This window comes from Chiloscyllium plagiosum, unplaced genomic scaffold (genome assembly GCF_037043375.1).
Source record: "Chiloscyllium plagiosum isolate Xiang-an unplaced genomic scaffold, Cpla_swu_hap1 HiC_scaffold_35, whole genome shotgun sequence".
Taxonomy (NCBI): Eukaryota; Metazoa; Chordata; class Chondrichthyes; order Orectolobiformes; family Hemiscylliidae; genus Chiloscyllium; species Chiloscyllium plagiosum.
The window spans coordinates 12,824,125-12,845,871 of NW_028270173.1; the positions used below are offsets into that span (position 1 = coordinate 12,824,125).

General features: G+C 54.1%; 1 protein-coding gene across 4 annotated transcripts in view; it reads left to right on the forward strand.

Moving 5' to 3' along the window:
* The window catches only part of LOC122541552 (tenascin-X-like), a 196,120-nt gene extending 175,797 nt beyond the window's left edge, over positions 1-20,323 (forward strand). For all 4 annotated transcript variants that reach the window (XM_087979261.1, XM_087979257.1, XM_087979258.1 and 1 more), the window contains 6 exons: positions 1,288-1,420; positions 4,886-5,037; positions 6,844-6,940; positions 11,377-11,538; positions 13,698-13,861; positions 19,708-20,323. In XM_087979261.1, the coding sequence (XP_087835387.1) occupies positions 1,288-1,420; positions 4,886-5,037; positions 6,844-6,940; positions 11,377-11,538; positions 13,698-13,861; positions 19,708-19,809 (810 nt within the window). In that variant the 3' untranslated portion in view covers positions 19,810-20,323. The remainder of the gene's footprint in view (positions 1-1,287; positions 1,421-4,885; positions 5,038-6,843; positions 6,941-11,376; positions 11,539-13,697; positions 13,862-19,707) is intronic.
* The last annotated feature ends 1,424 nt before the right edge of the window (positions 20,324-21,747 follow it).

Consider the following 21,747-nt stretch of genomic DNA (forward strand, 5'->3'; position numbering starts at 1 on the left):
CAGCAGGTGGGGTATCTCACAGCAGGTGGGATATCTCACAGCCGGTGGGATATCTCACAGCCGGTGGGATATCTCACAGCCGGTGGGGTATCTCACAGCAGGTGGGATATCTCACAGCCGGTGGGGTATCTCACAGCCGGTGGGATATCTCACAGCAGGTGGGGTATCTCACAGCAGGTGGGATATCTCACAGCAGGTGGGGTATCTCACAGCAGGTGGGGTATCTCACAGCAGGTGGGGTATCTCACAGCAGGTGGGGTATCTCACAGCAGGTGGGATATCTCACAGCAGGTGGGATATCTCACAGCAGGTGGGATATCTCACAGCCGGTGGGGTATCTCACAGTCGGTGGGATATCTCACAGCCGGTGGGGTATCTCACAGCCGGTGGGGTATCTCACAGCCGGTGGGATATCTCACAGCAGGTGGGATATCTCACAGCAGGTGGGATATCTCACAGCAGGTGGGATATCTCACAGCAGGTGGGATATCTCGCAGCAGGTGGGATATCTCGCAGCAGGTGGGATATCTCGCAGCCGGTGGGATATCTCGCAGCCGGTGGGGTATCTCGCAGCCGGTGGGGTGTCTCGCAGCAGGTGGGATATCTCGCAGCAGGTGGGATATCTCACAGCCGGTGGGGTATCTCACAGCAGGTGGGGTATCTCACAGCAGGTGGGGTATCTCACAGCCGGTGGGGTATCTCACAGCCGGTGGGGTATCTCACAGCCGGTGGGGTATCTCAAGCCGGTGGGGTATCTCACAGCCGGTGGGATATCTCACAGCCGTTGGGATATCTCACAGCCGTTGGGATATCTCACAGCCGTTGGGATATCTCACAGCCGTTGGGATATCTCACAGCCGTTGGGATATCTCACAGCCGGTGGGATATCTCACAGCCGTTGGGATATCTCACAGCCGGTGGGATATCTCACAGCAGGTGGGATATCTCACAGCAGGTGGGGTATCTCACAGCAGGTGGGATATCTCACAGCAGGTGGGGTATCTCACAGCCGTTGGGATATCTCACAGCCGGTTGGGTATCTCACAGCCGGTTGGGTATCTCACAGCAGGTGGGGTATCTCGCAGCCGGTGGGGTATCTCACAGCAGGTGGGATATCTCACAGCCGGTGGTATATCTCACAGCCGGTGGTGGAGAGGGACTAACTCTTTCCGTGTATGAGGGCAGGGTTTTCCTGGGAAGTTGTGACTGGGAGGTAGTGAGGGTGTAAACTTGGTGGGTGTTTCCCTCCTTAGTTTCTGACCCCACGGCCTGACCTTTTCTCCGCAGCGGGTGAAGTTGGATGCCACAAAGCTAAGCCACAGACTGCACCAGCTGATGCCCAGCACCAGGTACACGGTCAGGCTGCACGCCTTGCAGGACAGTGAGAGGACGGGCGCTGTGACGGCACACTTCAACACAGGTACCTGTCCGAGGATCCTGTACTGCACCAATCAATCCACCGCACCCATCCCCACCCCGGACCTGACCCACCCATCTGCAAACCCCCACTGACCTACCCCACTCATCCCCAAACACCCACCGACCTGCCTCACCCATCCCCAAACCCCCACCGATCTGACCTACCCATTCCCAAACCCCCACTGACCTCACACACCCATCCCCAACTGACCTGACCCACCCATCCCAAAACCCCACTGACCTGCCTCACACGTCCACAAACCCCCACCAACCTGACCCACTATCCCCAAACCCCCACTGACCTGACCGACCCATCCCCAAACCCCCACCGACCTGCCTCACCCATCAGCAAACACCCACCGACCTGCTCCACCCATCCACAAACCCCCACCGACCTGACACACCCATCCCCAAACCCCCACCGACCTGCCCCATCCATCCACAAACTCCCACCGACCTGACACACCCAACCCAAACACCTACCAACCTGCCTCACCCATTCCCAAACACTCACCGACCTGACCAACCCATCTACAAACCCCCACCGACCTGACCCACCCATCCCCAAAACCCCATCGACCTGACCCACCCATCTCCAAACCCACACCGACCTAACCCACCCATCCCCAAACACTCACCGACCTGACCCACCCATCCCCAAACACTCACCGACTTGACCTACCATCCCCAAACACCCACCGACCTGACCCACCCATCCCCAAAACCCCATCGACCTGACCCACCCATCCCCAAACACCCACCGACCTAACCCACCCATCCCCAAACACTCACCGACCTGACCCACCCATCCCCAAACACTCACCGACTTGACCTACCATCCCCAAACACTCACCGACCTGACCCACCCATCCCCAAACACTCACCGACTTGACCTACCATCCCCAAACACTCACCGACCTGACCCACCCATCCCCAAACACTCACCGACTTGACCTACCATCCCCAAACACTCACCGATCTGACCCACCCATCCCCAAACCCACCCCCCCGACCTGACCCACCCATCCCCAACCTTCACCAACCTGACCTACACATCACCAAACACCCACCGACATGACCCACCCTTCCCCAAACACCCACCTACCTGACCCACCCATCCCCAAACCCACACCGACCTGACCCACCCATCCCCAAACCTCCACCGACCTGACCCACCCATCCCCAAACCTCCACCGACTTGACCCACCCATCCCCAAACCTCCACCGACCTGACCCACCCATCCCCAAACCCACACCGACCTGACCCACCCATCCCCAAACACCAACCTACTTGACCCACCCATCCCCAAACCCCCACCGACCTGACCCACCCATCCCCAAACCCACACCGACCTGACCCACCCATCCCCAAACCCCCGCCAACCTGACCCACACATCCCCAAACACCCACCGACCTGACCCCCCATCCCCAAACCCCCACCGACCTGACCCACCCATCCCCAAACCCCACACCGACCTGACCCACCCATCCCCAAACCTCCACCGACCTGACCCACCCGTCCCCAAACACACACCGACCTGATCCACCCATCCCCAAACCCACAACGACCTGACCCACCCATCCCCAAACCCCACACCGACCTGACCCACCCATCCCCAAACACACACCGACCTGATCCACCCGTCCCCAAACACACACCGACCTGACCCACCCATCCCCAAACCCCACCGACCTGCCTCACCCATCCCCAAACCCCCACCGACCTGACCCACCCATCCTCAAACCCCACACCGATCTGACCCACCCATCCCCAAACCTCCACCGACCTGACCCACCCATCCCCAAACACACACCGACCTGATTCACCCATCCCCAAACCCACACCGACCTGATTCACCCATCCCCAAACCCACACCGACCTGCCTCACCCATCCCCAAACCCCCACCGACCTGACCCACCCATCCCCAAACACCCACTGACCTGACCCACCCATCCTCAAACCACCACCGACCTGCCTCACCCATCCCCAAATACCCACCGACCTGACCCACCCATCCCTAAACCCACACCGACCTGACCCACCCATCCCCAAACCCACACCGACCTGACCCACCCATCCCCAAACCCACACCGACCTGACCCACCCATCCCCAAACCCCCACTGACCTAACCCACCCATCCCCAAACACACACGACCTGCCTCACCCATCCCCAAAACTCCACCGACCTGACCCACCCATCCCCAACAAAGCACCGACCTGCCCCACCCATCCCCAAACCCCCACTGACCTGACCCACCCATCCCCAAATCCCCACCGACCTGACCCACCCATCCCCAAACCCACACCGACCTGCCCCACCGATCCCCAAACCCCCACTAACCTGACCCACCCATCCCGAATCCCCCACCGACCTGACCCACCCATCCCCAAACCCACACCAATCTGACCCACCCATCCCCAAACACCCAACCTGACAGTGATCGATACATCCATCACTCAGTGATCAATACATCCCTCACCCAGCGATCAATACATCCCTCACCCAGCGATCAATACATCCCTCACTCAGTGATCAATACATCCCTCACTCAGCGATCGAATCATCCCTCACTCAGCGATCAATACATCCCTCACCCAGCGATCGATACATCCATCACTCAGTGATCGGTACATCCCTCACTCAGCGATCAATACATCCCTCACTCAGCGATCGATACATCCCTCACTCAGCAATCGGTACATCCCTCACCCATGATCAATACATCCCTCACCCATGATCAATACATCCCTCACCCAGCGATCGATACATCCCTCACCCAGCAATCGATACATCCCTCACTCAGCGATCGGTACATCCCTCACCCAGTTATCAATACATCCATCTCCCATGATCAATACATCCCTCACTCAGCGATCGGTACATCCCTCACTCATTGATCAATACATCCATCTCCCATGATCAATACATCCCTCACTCAGCGATCGGTACATCCCTCACCCAGCGATCGATACATCCATCACTCAGTGATCGGTACATCCCTCACTCAGCGATCAATACATCCCTCACTCAGCGATCGATACATCCCTCACTCAGCAATCGGTACATCCCTCACCCATGATCAATACATCCCTCACCCAGCGATCAATACATCCCTCACCCAGCAATCGATACATCCATCACTCAGTGATCGATACATCCCTCACTCAGCGATCGGTACATCCCTCACCCAGTTATCAATACATCCATCTCCCATGATCAATACATCCCTCACTCAGCGATCGGTACATCCCTCACTCATTGATCAATACATCCATCTCCCATGATCAATACATCCCTCACCCAGCGATCGATACATCACTCACCCAGCAATCAATACATCCCTCACGCCCTGAGAGCAGGTTTGAGGTGGTGAGTGGGATGATGGTGTTGGAAGGGGGAACTGGTGTCCATTCTGGGATCTACCCTCACACTCTCTCCCTCTCTCTGATTCTTTTTGGTAGTCAGTGCACACATCCCATTCCCGAAGGACTGCGGAGAAGAACGCAGCAATGGGAGAACAGAGTCCAGCATCGTCACCCTCTACCTGAACGGGAGCAAAGACAAACCCATCAGAGCGTACTGCGACATGGAGACCGATGGCGGGGGCTGGCTCGTAAGGAGAGGGGTGTGGGGGAGTGGGGGCATAATCCCCAGGATGGGGGTCCAAGCCACTGTGTGAGGTGATGCATGTGTTAGTGAGAGTGCCTGGGCCTTAGGGAGAGGCGTGTGTGCTGGCAGAGTGAGAGAAGGAGAGAGTGTTGGGCCCTGGGGAGAGGTGTGTGTGCTGGCAGAGTGAGAGAAGGAGAGAGTGCTGGGCCCTGGGGAGAGGTGTGTGTGTGTGCTGAGAGAGAGAGTGCTGAACCCTGGGGAGAGGTGTGTGTGTGGCAGAGTGAGAGAGAGTGAGAGAGTGCTGGGCCCTGGGGAGAGGTGTGTGTGCTGGCAGAGTGAGAGAGAGGGAGAGAGTGCTGGGCCCTGGGGAGATGGGTGTGTGTGCTGAGAGAGAGAGGGAGAGAGTACTGGGCCCTGGGGAGAGGGGTGTGTGTACTGAGAGAGAGAGGGAGGGAGAGAGTGCTGGGCCCTGGGGAGAGGGGTGTGTGCAGAGAGGATGCTGCTCCTTACCCCCCTGTGAGGTGGAGAAACTGTCTGTCTTTCTCTGTGTGCTGTGCGTTCAGCTTCCCCCCGGGATAACAACAGCGACCCTGGGCAGCTATCTCAGTCCCTGCTGGCTGGCTCAGGTAGTGTGACCTCCTCTGTCAGTCATAGTGATCAAAGTTTGTGCGAAGATTTGTAGCTCGGGTGCTCGTTGTTGTGGTTCTGTTCGCCGAGCTGGAAGTTTTTTTTGCAAACGTTTCATCCCCTGGCTAGGCGACATCATCAGTGCTTGGGAGCCTCCTGCGAAGCGCTTCTTTGATGTTTCCTCCGATGTTTATAGTGGTCTGTCCCTGCCGCTTCCGGTTGTCAGTTTCAGCTGTCCGCTGTAGTGGTTGGTATATTGGGTCCAGGTCGATGTGTTTGTTGATGGAGTTTGTTGATGGAGTCATAGTGATGTACAGCATGGAAACAGACCCTTCGGCCCAACTCGTCCATGCTGTCTAGACATCCCAATCTGATCTCGTCCTGTTTGCCAGCACTTGGCCCATATCCCTCCAAACCCTTCCTGTTCATATCCCCATCCAGATGCCTTTTAAGTGTTGCAATTGTACCAGCCTCCACGACTTCCTCTGGCAGCTCATTCCATACACGCACCACCCTCTGTGTGAAAAAGCTGCCCCTTAGTTCCCTTTCAAATCTTTCCCCCCCCCCCCCCTCACCTTAAACCTATGCACCCTCGTTCAGGACTCCCCCACCCCAGGGAAAAGACTTTGTCTGTTCACCAAATACACTCTGACCTTCTCTCTAACAGCCTGCCCCCCGCAATCCCAGTACTGTTGGACCTAAGTTGTCCTTGCCCTGAGGTTAAATATTCAGGACCCACACAGTGAAGGGGCAGCTGTTGGTGTGCAGCGACTTGAATGAAGTCCTGTGGGGTTGGGCTTTCCGTATTTCTGGAATGTTGAATCCAAGGGCATTCCCTCTTCTCCTGCCACTCAGTTCCACTCGACCGGTACAGTCAGAGGGAAGAGGATTGAATGGGAAAAGTAAACCCAGGCCATTGTGGCTGAATGAATCTCACCCAGAAACTTACAAATGGGAAACCCAGCCCTGGGTTTGAGCTGCTGGGACAGGGTCAGAGTTTAGACGCAGAGTGTTTGGAATGCCAGTGAGTTAAAGACTTCCCTGTCAACATTCCCAATACCAATCTCAATCTCAATCCACACAGTGAGCTTGGGAGATTCCCTCAGCTTGTCCTTCCAGCCACACAGCTGCTTGAGATTAGTGTACGAAATTCATCACTGTTTTCCTCTTTCCCTGCTGGAAGGTTTTCCAGAGGAGAATAGACGGCAAGACCAACTTCATCAGGAACTGGAAGGCCTACGAGAAAGGCTTCGGAGATCTGGCTGGGGAGCACTGGCTGGGTAAGAACAGGGTGAGCACTGGCTGGGTAAGGACAGGAGGGAGCACTGGTTGGGTAAGGACAGGGTGAGCACTGGCTGGGTAAGGACAGGGGGGAGCACTGGCTGAGTAAGGACCGGGGGGAGCACTGGCTGGGTAAGGACAGGGTGAGCACTGGCTGAGTAAGGACTAGGGGGGAGCACTGGCTGGGTAAGGACAGGGGGTAGCACTGGCTGGGTAAGGACAGGGTGAGCACTGGCTGAGTAATGACAGGGTGAGCACTGCCTGGGTAAGGACAGGGGGGAGCACTGGCTGGGTAAGGACAGGGGGAGCACTGGCTGGTTAAGGACGGGGGGAGCACTGGCTGGGTAAGGACAGGGGTGAGCACGGGCTGGGTAAGGACAGGGGGTAGGGACAGGGGGGAGCGCTGGCTGGGTAAGGACAGTGGGGGAGCACTGGCTGGGTACGGACCAGGGGGAGCACTGGCTGGGTACAGACCAGAGGGAACACTGGCTGGGTACGGACCAGGGAGAGCACTGGCTGGGTATGGACCAGAGAGAGCACTGGCTGGGGATGGACCAGGGAGAGCACTGGCTGCGTACAATCCAGAGGGAGCACTGGCTGGGTTTGGGCCAGAGGGAGTACTGGCTGGGTATGGACCAGACCAAGGGGAGCACTGGCTGGGTACGTACCAGGGGGAGCACTGGCTGGATATGGAACAGGGGGTAGCACTGGCTGGGTAAGGGCAGGGGTTGTACTGGCTGGGTGCGGACCAGGAGGAGCACTGGCTTGGTACGGGCCAGAGGGAGCACTGGCTGGGTACGGACCAGACCAGGGGGAGCACTGGCTGGGTACGGACCAGGGGGAACACTGGCTGGATACGGACCAGGGGGTAGCACTGGCTGGGTAAGGACAGAGAGTAGCACTGGCTGGGTATGGACCAGGGGGTAGCACTGGCTGGGTACGGACCAGGGGGAGCACTGGCTGGGTAAGGACATGAGGGAGCTCTGGCTGGGTAAGGACAGGGGGAAGCACTGGCTGGGGAAGGACAGGGGGTAGCGCTGGCTGGGTAAGGACAGGGGGTAGCACTGGCTGGGTACGGACAGGGGGGAGCACTGTCTGGGTAAGGACAGGGGGGAGCACTGGCTGGGTATGGACCAGGGGGAGCACTGGCTGGGTATGGACCAGAGAGAGCACTGGCTGGGTATGGACCAGAGAGAGCACTGGCTGGGTATGGACCAGAGAGAGCACTGGCTGGGTATGGACCAGGGGGAGCACTGGCTGGGTATGGACCAGGGAGAGCACTGGCTGGGTATGGACCAGGGAGAGCACTGGCTGGGTATGGACCAGGGGGAGCACTGGCTGGGTATGGACCAGGGGGAGCACTGGCTGGGTATGGACCAGAGAGAGCACTGGCTGGGTATGGACCAGAGAGAGCACTGGCTGGGTATGGACCAGAGAGAGCACTGGCTGGGTATGGACCAGAGAGAGCACTGGCTGGGTATGGACCAGAGAGAGCACTGGCTGGGTATGGACCAGAGAGAGCACTGGCTGGGTATGGACCAGAGAGAGCACTGGCTGGGTATGGACCAGGGGGAGCACTGGCTGGGTATGGACCAGGGGGAGCACTGGCTGGGTATGGACCAGGGAGAGCACTGGCTGGGTATGGACCAGGGGGAAGCACTGGCTGGGTATGGACCAGGGGGAGCACTGGCTGGGTATGGACCAGAGAGAGCACTGGCTGGATATGGACCAGGGGGAGCACTGGCTGGGTATGGACCAGGGGGAGCACTGGCTGGGTATGGACCAGGGGGAGCACTGGCTGGGTATGGACCAGGGAGAGCACTGGCTGGGTATGGACCAGGGGGAGCACTGGCTGGGTATGGACCAGGGAGAGCACTGGCTGGGTATGGACCAGGGGGAAGCACTGGCTGGGTATGGACCAGGGAGAGCACTGGCTGGGTATGGACCAGAGAGAGCACTGGCTGGGTATGGACCAGAGAGAGCACTGGCTGGGTATGGACCAGAGAGAGCACTGGCTGGGTATGGACCAGAGAGAGCACTGGCTGGGTATGGACCAGGGGGAGCACTGGCTGGGTATGGACCAGGGGGAGCACTGGCTGGATATGGACCAGAGAGAGCACTGGCTGGGTATGGACCAGAGAGAGCACTGGCTGGGTATGGACCAGGGAGAGCACTGGCTGGGTATGGACCAGGGGGAGCACTGGCTGGATATGGACCAGAGAGAGCACTGGCTGGGTATGGACCAGGGAGAGCACTGGCTGGGTTTGGACAAGGGGGAGCACTGGCTGCATACAAGCCAGAGGGAGCACTGGCTGGGTACGGGCCAGGGGGAGCACTGGCTGGGTACGGACCAGGGGGAGCACTGGCTGGATACGGACCAGGGGGTAGCGCTGGCTGGATAAAGAGAGGGGGTAGCACTGGCTGGGTATGGACCAGGGGGAGCACTAGCTGGGTACGGACCAGGGGGAGCACTGGCTGGATACGGACCAGGGTGTAGCGCTGACTGGGTAAGGACAGGGGGTAGCACTGGCTAGGTAAGGGCCAGGGGATCATTGGCTGGGTACGGACCAGACCAGGGGGAGCACTGGCTGGGTACGGACCAGGGAGGGCACTGGCTGGGTATGGACCAGAGAGAGCACTGGCAGGGTATGGACTAGGGAGAGCACTGGCTGGGTATGGACCAGGGGGAGCACTGGCTGAGTATGGACCAGGGAGAGCACTGGCTGGGTTTGGACCAGGGGGAGCACTGGCTGGGTACGGGCCAGAGGGAGCACTGGCTGGGTACGGACCAGACCAGGGGGAGCACTGGCTGGGTAAGGACAGGGGGGAGCACTGGCTGGGTACGGACCAGGGGGAGCACTGGCTGGGTACGGACCAGGGGGAGGCACTGGCTGGATACGGACCAGGGGGTAGTGCTGGCTGGGTAAGGACAGGGGGTAGCACTGGCTAGGTAAGGGCCAGGGGAGCACTGGCTGGGTAAGGACCAGCTGGAGTACTGGCTTGGTAAGGACCGTGGGAGCACTGGCTGGCTAAGGAGCAGAGGGAGCACTGGGAGAGCACTGGCTGGGGTTAGGAATGGATAGGGAGGTTGGAATGGGGTTTGGAGAAAGTGGCTGGAGTTGCATGGTGGTGAGGTGAGGGTGGGGGTGGAACCACAAAGGTTTGTGAGAGAAGGGTGGGGGGAGGAGGGTGAGGGTGAGAGTGGTGAGGGGAGGAGTGTGAGCGTGGAGGGAGGAGGGTGAGGGTGGGGGAAGGGAGAGGAGGGTGAGAGTGGGGGGGAGAAGGATCAGGGTGGAGGGAGAGGACGGTGAGGGTGGGGGGGAGGAGGGGGAGGGTGCAGGGAGAGGAGGGTGGGGGGGAGCAAGAGAAGGGTGAGGGTATGGGGAGGAGGGGGAGGGTTGAGGGAGAGGAAGGTGGGGGCAGGAGAGGAGGGGGAGGGGGAGCGTGGGGGAAGGGAGAGGAGGGTGAGGGTTGAGGGAGAGGAGGGAGAGGAGGGGGAGGGTGGTGTTGAGGGGATGAGGGTGAGTGTGGGGGAGGAGGGGGAGGGTGGTGTTGAGGGGAGGAGGGTGAGTGGGGGGGAGGAGGGTGAGGGTGGGGGAAGGGAGAGGAAGGTTGAGGGAGAGGAGGGTGAGGGTTGAGGGAGAGGAGGATGGGGAGGGAGATGAGGGTGGAGGTTGAGGAGGGTTGGTGGGGAGGGACAATTAGAATTAGAATTTTTAGGATTTCTCTTCAGTGTGGAAACAAGCCCTTCAGCCCAACACATCCACATTGACCCTCCAAAGAGCAACCCACCCAGACCCATTCCACTACCCTATTACTCTACATTTCACCTGGCTAATGCACCTAACACACACATCCCTGAACACTATGGGCAATTTAGCATGGCCAATCCACCTAACCTGCACATCTTTGGATTGTGGGAGGAAACCGGAGCACCCGGAGGAAACCCACGCAGACACGGGGAGAATGTGCAAACTCCACACAGACAGTGGCCCAAGGGTGGAGTCAAACCCGGGAGGATGTGAGTAGAGATGGGCGGGAGGGGATGGGAGAGGTGGATGGGAAGGGAACGGAACGGTGAGTGGAGGGGAGGGGATGGGAAGTTGAGGATAGGGAGGGGATGGAGGGTAGGGAAGGAAGGTGAGTGGGAGTGAGTGGTTGGGAGGGTGAGATTGGGGAGGACTTGGGTGGGTGGGGAGCAAAGGGAAAAGGAGGGTGGGGGGAGAGAGAATGGGAGGGTGAGGGGAGAGAGAGAATGGGAGGGTGAGGGGGAGAGAAAATGGGAGGGTGAGGGGGGAGAGAAAGAATGGGAGGGTGAGGGGAGAGAGAGAATGGGAGGGTGAGGGGGGAGGTGGTGAGGATCAGGAATGGGGCCTGAGATCGAGTTGATGGGGTAGTGATGGGTCACTGACAGTAACCTCTGTCTGTGCTGTAGGGTTGTTGAAGCTGCACCAGCTGACAGCACAGCAACATTACCAACTCCGTGTGGATCTGCGGAACGGTCAGGAATCTGCCTACGCTACCTACGATAACTTTTTGGTGGAGAGCCCAGCCGAGAGATACAAACTGAGAGTGGGCAAATATTCCGGGAATGCCGGTGAGTGAGTGAGGGAGGGAAGGAGGGAGTGTTCCGAGACACCCGAAGGGAAACATGCCCAGTTCACCGTACTGCTGTACCCACCCATTTCCCATCCTTCCCGGTTTCATGCCTCACTCTGATAACTGGAGGCTCAAAGACAGACAGGGCTCCCTGTGTAATTGTGTCTGTGATGCCCTGTGACAGTGTCCATGTAACAGTCTTATTCAGGTAATACCCATGTTGCCTGTGTGACACCGTGTGCGTGACTGTACCCATGTTGCCTGTGTGACACTGTGTGAGACTGTAACCATGTTGCCTGTGACGGGATGTATGGGCTTATGCCTGAAATGTTGATTCTCCTGCTCCTTGGATGCTGCCTGTCCTGCTATGCTTTTCCAGCACCTCACTCTTGACTATGTGTAGAGACTGTTTGTCTCCCAATGAGATTTTCCCACCCCCTGCACTGGTGAGGTACCAGAGGACTGGAAGGTTGCTCATGTTGTCCCCCTGTACAAGAAGGGTAGAATGGATATTCAAGGTAACTACAGCCCAGTGAGCCTGACGTCAGTGATGGAAATGTTGCTGGAGAAGATACTGAGGGATAAGATCTATTTATATTCAGAAAAGAATGGACCTATCAGTGATAGGCAACATGGTTTTGTGCGGGGGAGATCGTGCCTTACCAACATAATAGAGTTTCTTGAAGAAGTGACTAAGTTCATAGATGAAGGAAGGGCTGTTGATGTCATATACATGGACTTTAGTAAGGTGTTTGATAAGGTTCCCCATGGTAGACTAATGGAGAAAGTGAAGTCACATGGTGTGCAGGGTGTTCTAGCTCGGTGGATAAAGAACTGGTTGAGCAGCAGGAGACAGAGAGTAGTAGTTGAAGGGAATTTCTCGACATGGAGAAAGGTGACCAGTGGTGTTCCACAGGGGTTAGTGATGGGGCCACTGTTGTTTGTAATATACATAAATGATCTGGAAGAGGGCACTGTTGGTATGATCAGCAAGTTTGCAGATGACACGAAGATTGGTGGAGTAGCAGAAAGCATAAGGGACTGTCAGAGAATACAGGAGAATATAGATAGGCTGGAGAGTTGGGTGGAGAAGTGGCAGATGGAGTTCAATCCAGATAAATGAGAGCTGATGCACTTTGGGAAGTCTAATTCTAGAGCAAATTATACTGTAAATGGAAGAGCCTTGGGAAAAGTTGATGAGCAGAGAGATCTGGGAGTTTAGGTTCATTGCACCCTGAAGGTTGCTGCACAGGTAGATAGAGTGTTCAAGAAGACATATAGTATGCTTGCCTTCGTCAGACGGGGTATTGAGTATAAGAGCTGGCAGGTCAGGTTAAAATTGTACGCGACATTGGTTCAGCTGCATTTAGAATACTGTGTACAGTTCTGGTGGCCACATTACCAAAAAGATGTGGACGCTTTGGAGAGGATGCAGAGATGGTTTACGAAGATGTTGCCTGGTATGGAAGGTGCTAACTATGAAGAGAGGTTGAGTAGGTTATATTTGTTTTCATTAGAAAAAAGGAGATTGAGGAGGGACCTGATTGATGTCTACAAAATCATGAAGGGTATAGACAGGGTAGATAGAGATAAGCTTTTTCCCAGGGTGAAGGATTCAATAACTAGAGGTCACGCATTCAAGGTGCGAGGTGAACAATTTAAGGGGGATACACTTGGCAAGTACTTCACATAGAGGGTGGTAAGTGCCTGGAACATACAGCCAGCAGAGGTGGGAGAAGCAGAAATGGTAGATTCATATAAGGTGTGTCTGGACAGATGCATGAGTAGGTGGGGAGCAGAGGGATACAGATGCTTAGGAATTGGGCGACAGGTTTAGACAGTACATTTGGATTGGCTCAGGCTTGGAGGACCGAAGGGCCTGTTCCTGGGCTGTAAATTTTCTTTGTTCTTTGTCTGTCTGTATAAAATCTGGGACATGGGAAGTGTGCTCACAGTCGGAAGCAGCTGCTTCCAGCTCTCTTGTGAAGACTTTCCACCCTGTCTCCATGGTAACCAGGCAACAGGCCAGGCAGGTATCCGATATCTTAACAACCCCCTTTACACGGCATTCTGTTTCATCTGGAGTTATGAGCCAGTTTAACAAGGAGCGATCTCTGAGTCACTACCGCAGTCAGTGAAGCTGCTGTTTTATCACAGGAAACTCCTTGGCATATCATCACGGCAGCAACTTCACCACCATCGATGCTGACAATGACGAGGCTCTCACAAACTGTGCTGTCTCCTATCGAGGAGGCTGGTGGTATAAAAACTGTCATCGTGTCAATCTCAACGGAGAGTATGGAAACAACAGGGACCATCAGGTACCCACCCCATTACTCACCCTCTTACTCTCCGTCTCTCTCTCTCTCTCTCCCTCTGCCTCTCTGTCTCGTTCTCTCACTCTCCACCTCATTCTCTCTCTCTCACCCACTGACTCTCACTCTCTCTGACTCTCACTTACTGACTCTCTCTCTCTCACAGTCTCTCTCACAAATGGCCACTGTTGCACACAAGCAATCTCACTCACTCACTCACTCAGTCTCTCATTCTCACTCCCTGATACTGACTCACTTGCTTATTGTCACTCTCTCTCTCACTCATTCGCTGACACTCCCTCTCACTCCCTCACTCTGATTCTCCCTCACTCTCTCTCACTCCCTCACTCTCTCTCACTCCCTCACTCGCTCCATTCCCTCACTCTCCCTCACTCTCTCCCACTCTCGCTCACTCTCTCCCACTCTCTCCCACTCTCTCCCACTCTCCCTCACTCTCTCCCACTCTCCCTCACTCTCTCCCACTCCCTCACTCTCTCCCACTCCCTCAGTCTCCCTCACTCCCTCACTCCCTCACTCCCTCACTCCCTCACTCCCTCACTCCCTCACTCCCTCACTCCCTCACTCCCTCACTCTCTCACTCTCTCACTCTCTCACTCTCTCACTCACTCCCTCACTTTCTCACTCCCTCACTTTCTCACTCCCTCACTTTCTCACTTCCTCACTCTCTCTCACTCCCTCGCTCTCTCTCTCACTCCCTCGCTCTCTCTCACTCTCTTGCTCTGATTCTTCCTCACTGTCTCTCACTCCCTCAGTCTCTCTCACTCCCTCAGTCTCTCTCACTCCCTCGCTCTCTGTCACTCCCTCACTCTCTCTCTCTCCCACTCCCTCGCTCTCCCACTCCCTCGCTCTCTCCCACTCCCTCGCTCTCTCCCACTCCCTCGCTCTCTCCCACTCCCTCGCTCTCTCCCACTCCCTCGCTCTCTCCCACTCCCTCGCTCTCTCCCACTCCCTCGCTCTCTCCCACTCCCTCGCTCTCTCCCACTCCCTCGCTCTCTCCCACTCCCTCGCTCTCTCGCACTCCCTCGCTCTCTCGCACTCCCTCGCTCTCCCTCACTCCCTCACTCTGATTCTCTCTCACTATCTCACTCCCTCACTCTCTCACTCCCTCACTCTGATTCTCTCTCACTCTCTCTCACTCCCTCACTCTGTCTCACTCCCTCACTCTCACTCCCTCACTCTCTCTCCCACTCCCTCACTGTCTCTCACTCCCTCTCACTCCCTCGCACTCTCTCACTCATTCGCTTTCTCTCCCACTCCCTCGCTCTGTCCCACTCCCTCGCGCTCTCTCTCTCACTCCCTCACTCTCTCTTACTCCCTCGCCCTCTCCCACTCCCTCACTCTCTCTCACACTGACTCTCTCTCTCACTGAATGTCTCATTCACTGACTCTCTCACTGACTGACTCTCACTCGCTGACTCTCTCTCACTCAGACTCTCTCTCATTCACTGACTCTCTCACTCACTGAATCTCTCTCCCACCTGAATCTCTCTCACTCACTGAATCTCTCTCACTCACTGAATCTCTCTCACTCACGGATTCTGTTTCACTCATTGACTCGCTCTCTCTTTCTCTCTCACTCACTGAATCTCTCTCTCACTGAATCTCTCTCTCACTGAATCTCTCTCTCACTGAATCTCTCTCTCACTGACTCTCTCATTCATTGACTCTCTCACTCACTGACACTCTCACTCTCACTCACTGAATCTCTCACTCACTGAATCTCTCACTCACTGAATCTCTCACTCACTGAATCTCTCACTCACTGAATCTCTCACTCACTGAATCTCTCACTCACTGAATCTCTCACTCACTGAATCTCTCACTCACTGACTCTCTCATTCATTGACTCTCTCACTCACTGACACTCTCACTCTCACTCACTGAATCTCTCACTCACTGAATCTCTCACTCACTGAATCTCTCACTCACTGAATCTCTCACTCACTGAATCTCTCACTCACTGAATCTCTCACTCACTGAATCTCTCACTCACTGAATCTCTCACTCACTGAATCTCTCACTCACTGAATCTCTCACTCACTGAATCTCTCACTCACTGAATCTCTCACTCACTGAATCTCTCACTCACTGAATCTCTCACTCACTGAATCTCTCACTCACTGACTCTCTCATTCATTGACTCTCTCACTCACTGACACTCTCACTCTCACTCACTGAATCTCTCTCTCACTGACTCTCTCACTCACTGACTCTCTCACTCATTGACTCTCTCACTCATTGACTCTCTCACTCATTGACTCTCTCACTCATTGACTCTCTCACTCATTGACTCTCTCACTCATTGACTCTCTCACTCACTGACACTCTCACTCTCTCTCACTGAATCTCTCACTCACTGAATCTCTCACTCACTGAATCTCTCTCACACACTGAATCTCTCACTCACTGAATCTCTCTCACTCACTGAATCTCTCACTCACTGAATCTTTCTCACTCACTGAATCTCTCTCTCTCACAGACTCACTCACTGACTCTTTCACTCACTGACTCTCTCTCACTGAATCTCTCTCTCACAGAATCCCTCACTCACTGAATCTCTCTCACTCACCTGAATCTTTCTCACTCACTGACTCTCTCTCTCTCTCTGACTCTCTCACTGACTCTCTCTCTCACACTGAATCTCTCTCACTCACTGACTCTCTCATTTACTGACTCTCTCACTTACTGAATCCCTCACTCACTGAATCTCTCATTCACTGACTCTCTCTCTCTCACAGAATCCCTCACTCACTGAATCTCTCTCACTCGATGAATCTTTCTCACTCACTGACTCTCTCTCTCTCTCTCTCTCTCTCTCACTGCCTCTCTCTCTCTCACTGCCTCTCTCTCTCACTGCCTCTCTCTCTCACTGCCTCTCTCTCACTCTGAATCTCTCTCACTCACTGAATCTCTCTCACTGACTCTCTCACTCATTGACTCTCTCATTCATTGACTCTCTCACTCACTGACACTCTCACTCTCACTCACTGAATCTCTCTCTCATTGACTCTCTCTCTCATTGACTCTCTCACTCATTGACTCTCTCACTCATTGACTCTCTCACTCATTGACTCTCTCACTCACTGACACTCTCACTCTCTCTCACTGAATCTCTCACTCACTGAATCTCTCACTCACTGAATCTCTCACTCACTGAATCTCTCACTCACTGAATCTCTCTCACTCACTGAATCTCTCACTCACTGAATCTCTCTCTCTCACAGACTCACTCACTGACTCTTTCACTCACTGACTCTCTCTCACAGAATCCCTCACTCACTGAATCTCTCTCACTCACCTGAATCTTTCTCACTCACTGACTCTCTCTCTCTCTGACTCTCTCTCTCACTGACTCTCTCTCTCTCACTGACTCTCTCTCACACTGAATCTCTCTCTCACACTGAATCTCTCTCACTCACTGACTCTCTCATTTACTGACTCTCTCACTTACTGAAACCCTCACTCACTGAATCTCTCATTCACTGACTCTCTCTCTCTCACAGAATCCCTCACTCACTGAATCTTTCTCACTCACTGACACACACTCTCTCTCTCTCTCTCTCTCTCTCTCTCTCTCTCACTGCCTCTCTCTCACTCACTGAATCTCTCTCACTCACTGAATCTCTCTCACTCACTGAATCTCTCTCACTCACTGAATCTCTCTCACTCACTGAATCTCTCTCACTCACTGAATCTCTCTCACTCACTGAATCTCTCTCACTCACTGAATCTCTCTCACTCACTGAATCTCTCTCACTCACTGAATCTCTCTCACTCACTGAATCTCTCTCACTCACTGAATCTCTCATTCACTGACTCTCATTAACTGATTCTCTCACTCACTGCCTCTCTCTCACTCACTGAATCCCTCACTCACTGACTCTCTCTCTCTCTCTCTCACTGACTGTCTCTCTCACTGACTCATTCTCTCACTGACTCACTCTCTCACTCACTGCCTCTCTCTCACTCAGAATCCCTCACTCACTGACTCTCTCTCTCTCGCTGACTCACTCTCTCACTGACTCACTCTCTCACTGACTCTCTCACTCACTGACTCACTCTCTCACTCACTGCCTCTCTCTCACTCACTGAATCCCTCACACTGAATCTCTCTCACTCACTGAATCCCTCACTCACTGACTTTCTCTCTCTCTCACTGACTTTCTCTCTCTCTCACTGACTCTCTCTCTCACTGACTCTCTCTCTCACTGACTCTCTCTCTCACTGACTTTCTCTCTCACTGACTTTCTCTCTCACTGACTCTCTCTCTCACTGACTCTCTCTCTCACTGACTCTCTCTCTCACTGACTCTCTCTCTCACTGACTCTCTCTCTCACTGACTCTCTCTCTCACTGACTTTCTCTCTCACTGACTCTCTCTCTCACTGACTCTCTCTCTCACTGACTCTCTCTCTCACTGACTCTCTCTCTCTCACTGACTCTCTCTCTCACTGACTCTCTCTCTCACTGACTCTCTCTCTCACTGACTCTCTCTCTCACTGAATCTCTCTCTCACTGAATCTCTCTCTCACTGACTCACTCTCTCACTGACTCACTCTCTCACTGACTCACTCTCTCACTCACTGCCTCTCTCTCACTCACTGAATCCCTCACACTGAATCTCTCTCACTCACTGAATCCCTCACTCACTGACTTTCTCTCTCTCTCACTGACTTTCTCTCTCTCTCACTGACTCTCTCTCTCACTGACTCTCTCTCTCACTGACTCTCTCTCTCACTGACTCTCTCTCTCACTGACTCTCTCTCTCACTGACTCTCTCTCTCACTGACTCTCTCTCTCACTGACTCTCTCTCTCACTGACTCTCTCTCTCACTGACTCTCTCTCTCACTGACTCTCTCTCTCACTGACTCTCTCTCTCACTGAATCTCTCTCTCACTGACTCTCGCTCTCACTGACTCTCGCTCTCACTGACTCTCTCACTCACACTGAATCTCTCTCACTCACTGACTCTCTCGTTCACTGACCCTCTCATTCACTGACTCCCTCGTTCACTGACTCTCTCTCACTCACTGCCTCTCTCTCATTGACTGAATCCCTCACACTGAATCTCTCTCACTCACTGAATCTCTCTCACTCACTAACTCTCTCACTCACTGAATCTCTCACTCACTGAATCTCTCTCACCCACTGACTCTCTCCCTCACTGACTCTCTTGCTCACCCACTGACTCTTGCTCACTCACCGACTTTCACTCGCTCACTGATTTTCTCTCTCTCTCTCTCTCACTGAATCTATCTCACTCACTGACCATCACTGACTCTCTCTCTCACACTCACTGACTCTCTCTCACTCACTGACTCTCTCACTTAGTGACTCTCTCGCTCACCCATTGACTCTCTCTCACTGACTCTCTCGCTCACTCACTGACTCTCTCGCTCACCTACTGACTCTCGCTCACTCACTGACTTTCACTCGCTCACTGATTTTCTCTCTCTCTCACTAATTCCCTCACTCACTGAATCTCTCTCACTCACTGAATCTATCTCACTCACTGACCATCACTGACTCTCTCTCACACTTACTGACTCTCTCTCACTCAGTGACTCTCTCGCTCACCCACTGACTCTCTCGCTCACCCACTGACTCTCTCGCTCACCCACTGACTCTCTCTCTCCCTCTCTCACTGACTCTCGCTCACTCACTGACTCTCGCTCACTCACTGATTTTCTGTCTCTCTCTCTGACTCTCTCACTCCCTCTCGGTCTCCCTCAGCCCCTCTATGACACTCTGGTACATCCTGGCTTGCTGTGTAATGACTGGTTGTTCACTCAGAGTGAACACTGACACTGACTGCCTTTTCCCTTCTGCAGGGTGTGAACTGGTATAGCTGGAAAGGCTTCGAGTTCTCCATACCCTTCACTGAGATGAAGATGAGGCCTTATAAGTTTGTCAGTTCCGTCAGGAAGGAGTGAGGCACAGGGCCACCGCCAGGGGACAATTCTAAAGCTCACAGCTAATTCTTCTCCCGGACTTTGCGATTTTACTGCAGTCGTCATGAAGCCTACGATTTTTTAGTCTCTGTTTCTGTTCTGCTGGGATCTGGGCCTGTTGACCTTTGAACCCACCAACAACAAGACCCAACACCAGCGTATGGCCTATCACTCGCCGGCTTCAAATTGTGTGGTTCCAAAATTATTCACCAAATCATAGAGTTAACCAAATGTTGGAGAAGGAATTGGAAAGGGTAGGGGGGGAGGGTGGGGACATTCAAAGCTCCAAGACTTTGGATGCTGCTGTTTTCTGATCGCCAGCCTCTTGTATATCTGCTGCTTTCTAGTATATGAGTGCTAGGATCAATCTCTAATACCAGAAACTGCCCCCATTGCATTTTAAAGAGATTTAACTTGATGAATTTTTGTTTTGAAGTTATTTTGTATTTTTTTTTCTCTGTTATTTTGAAATACATTTGATGTGCCTTTTCTAATCCCTGTGGTGTCCTGTCTTATCTCAAGATTGTAGGAGCCTTTGGAGGGAGGATTTCCACCCAAATATCCTCAGGGGATTGGGGCATGAGGAATAGCCACTTGACGTCTCGAGCATCCCATAATGCAAGGCTCTCCTGTTGTGCTTCCGCACCCCCACCCCCGACCCCAAGCATGGGCCTCTGCATTACCCATCCCGATAGTTAGTCAACCGCACAGGTCTGACCCACCCTCCAACGGCTGTGTGTCTTCACTGGATCCAAATCCAATCCACGCGCGTTCATACTACAACTCTTAATATCTTCAGCAATGGAAGCAATTCTGATTGGCGTTCTCAAACTGTACATCGACTCCCCACCACACCAGTTTGAACCGCATTTTTGTCGGAGGGTGCCGAATTTTATTTTTATTCCCACAATCCTTTTTTTCTAACTGAACCACCACTGACCAGCCACCCCCCCCCCCCCCCCCCCCCCCACCACAAACCTCCCTCCATTATCACAGGGAACATCACTCCTGGGGGAGAGAGGAGGGTGATGGAGGCTGGGCTTTAGAGTCTGTTGAAGGAACGTTTGACCAATTTCTGAAGCGCACTGATGAACAGGGGGATAGGGAGGGTAGAAGGAGAGCTTGAAGTGTTCGATCAGATATGATGGTATTGAATGCTCTCGATGGGCTGAATGGCCTGCAGCAGTTGCTAAAAGGTGAGCGATCCTGAACATAACAGTCCCAACACCTTTCTGAAGTTTATTGAAGTGGTGATGGTCGCCCGGGCCGACCAGCTGCTGGGATGTGACCCCCTTGCTCTTGGCGTCTTGTTGGCATACTCCTTGGGATGGCACTTAGTCCATAAGACAGAGGAGCAGAAATTAGGCCATTCAGCCCATCGAGTCTGCTCCACCATTCGATCATGCCTGCTAGGTTTCTCAACCCCAGTCTCCCACGTTTCCACATAACCTTTAATCCCCTTGGCAATCAAGGATCTATCTAACTCTATCTTAAATTTCCTCAGTGACCTGTCCTCCACAGCCTTCTGTGACAATGAATTCCACAAATTCCCTACTCTTTGGCTGAAGAACTTTCTCCTTATCTCCATTCTAAAAGGTCTTCCCTTTACTCCAAGGCTGTGTCCTCGGATCCTAGTCTCTCCTAACATCTTCCCAACATCTACTCTGTCCAGGTCATTCAGTATTCTGTAAGTTTCTATTTGATCACCCCCCTCCCCCATCCTTCTAAACTCTATTGAGTATTGTCCTGGAGTCCTCAAACGTTCCTCATTCTTGCCTTCTCATGACCCTCCTCTGGACCCGCTCCAGGGTATGGGGTCCAAAATTGCTCACAGTGCTCTCAATGTGATCTGACCAGAGTTTGCTAAAGGCTCAGGAGTACATCCCTGTTATTTTATTCTCGTCCTCTCGAGATGAATGT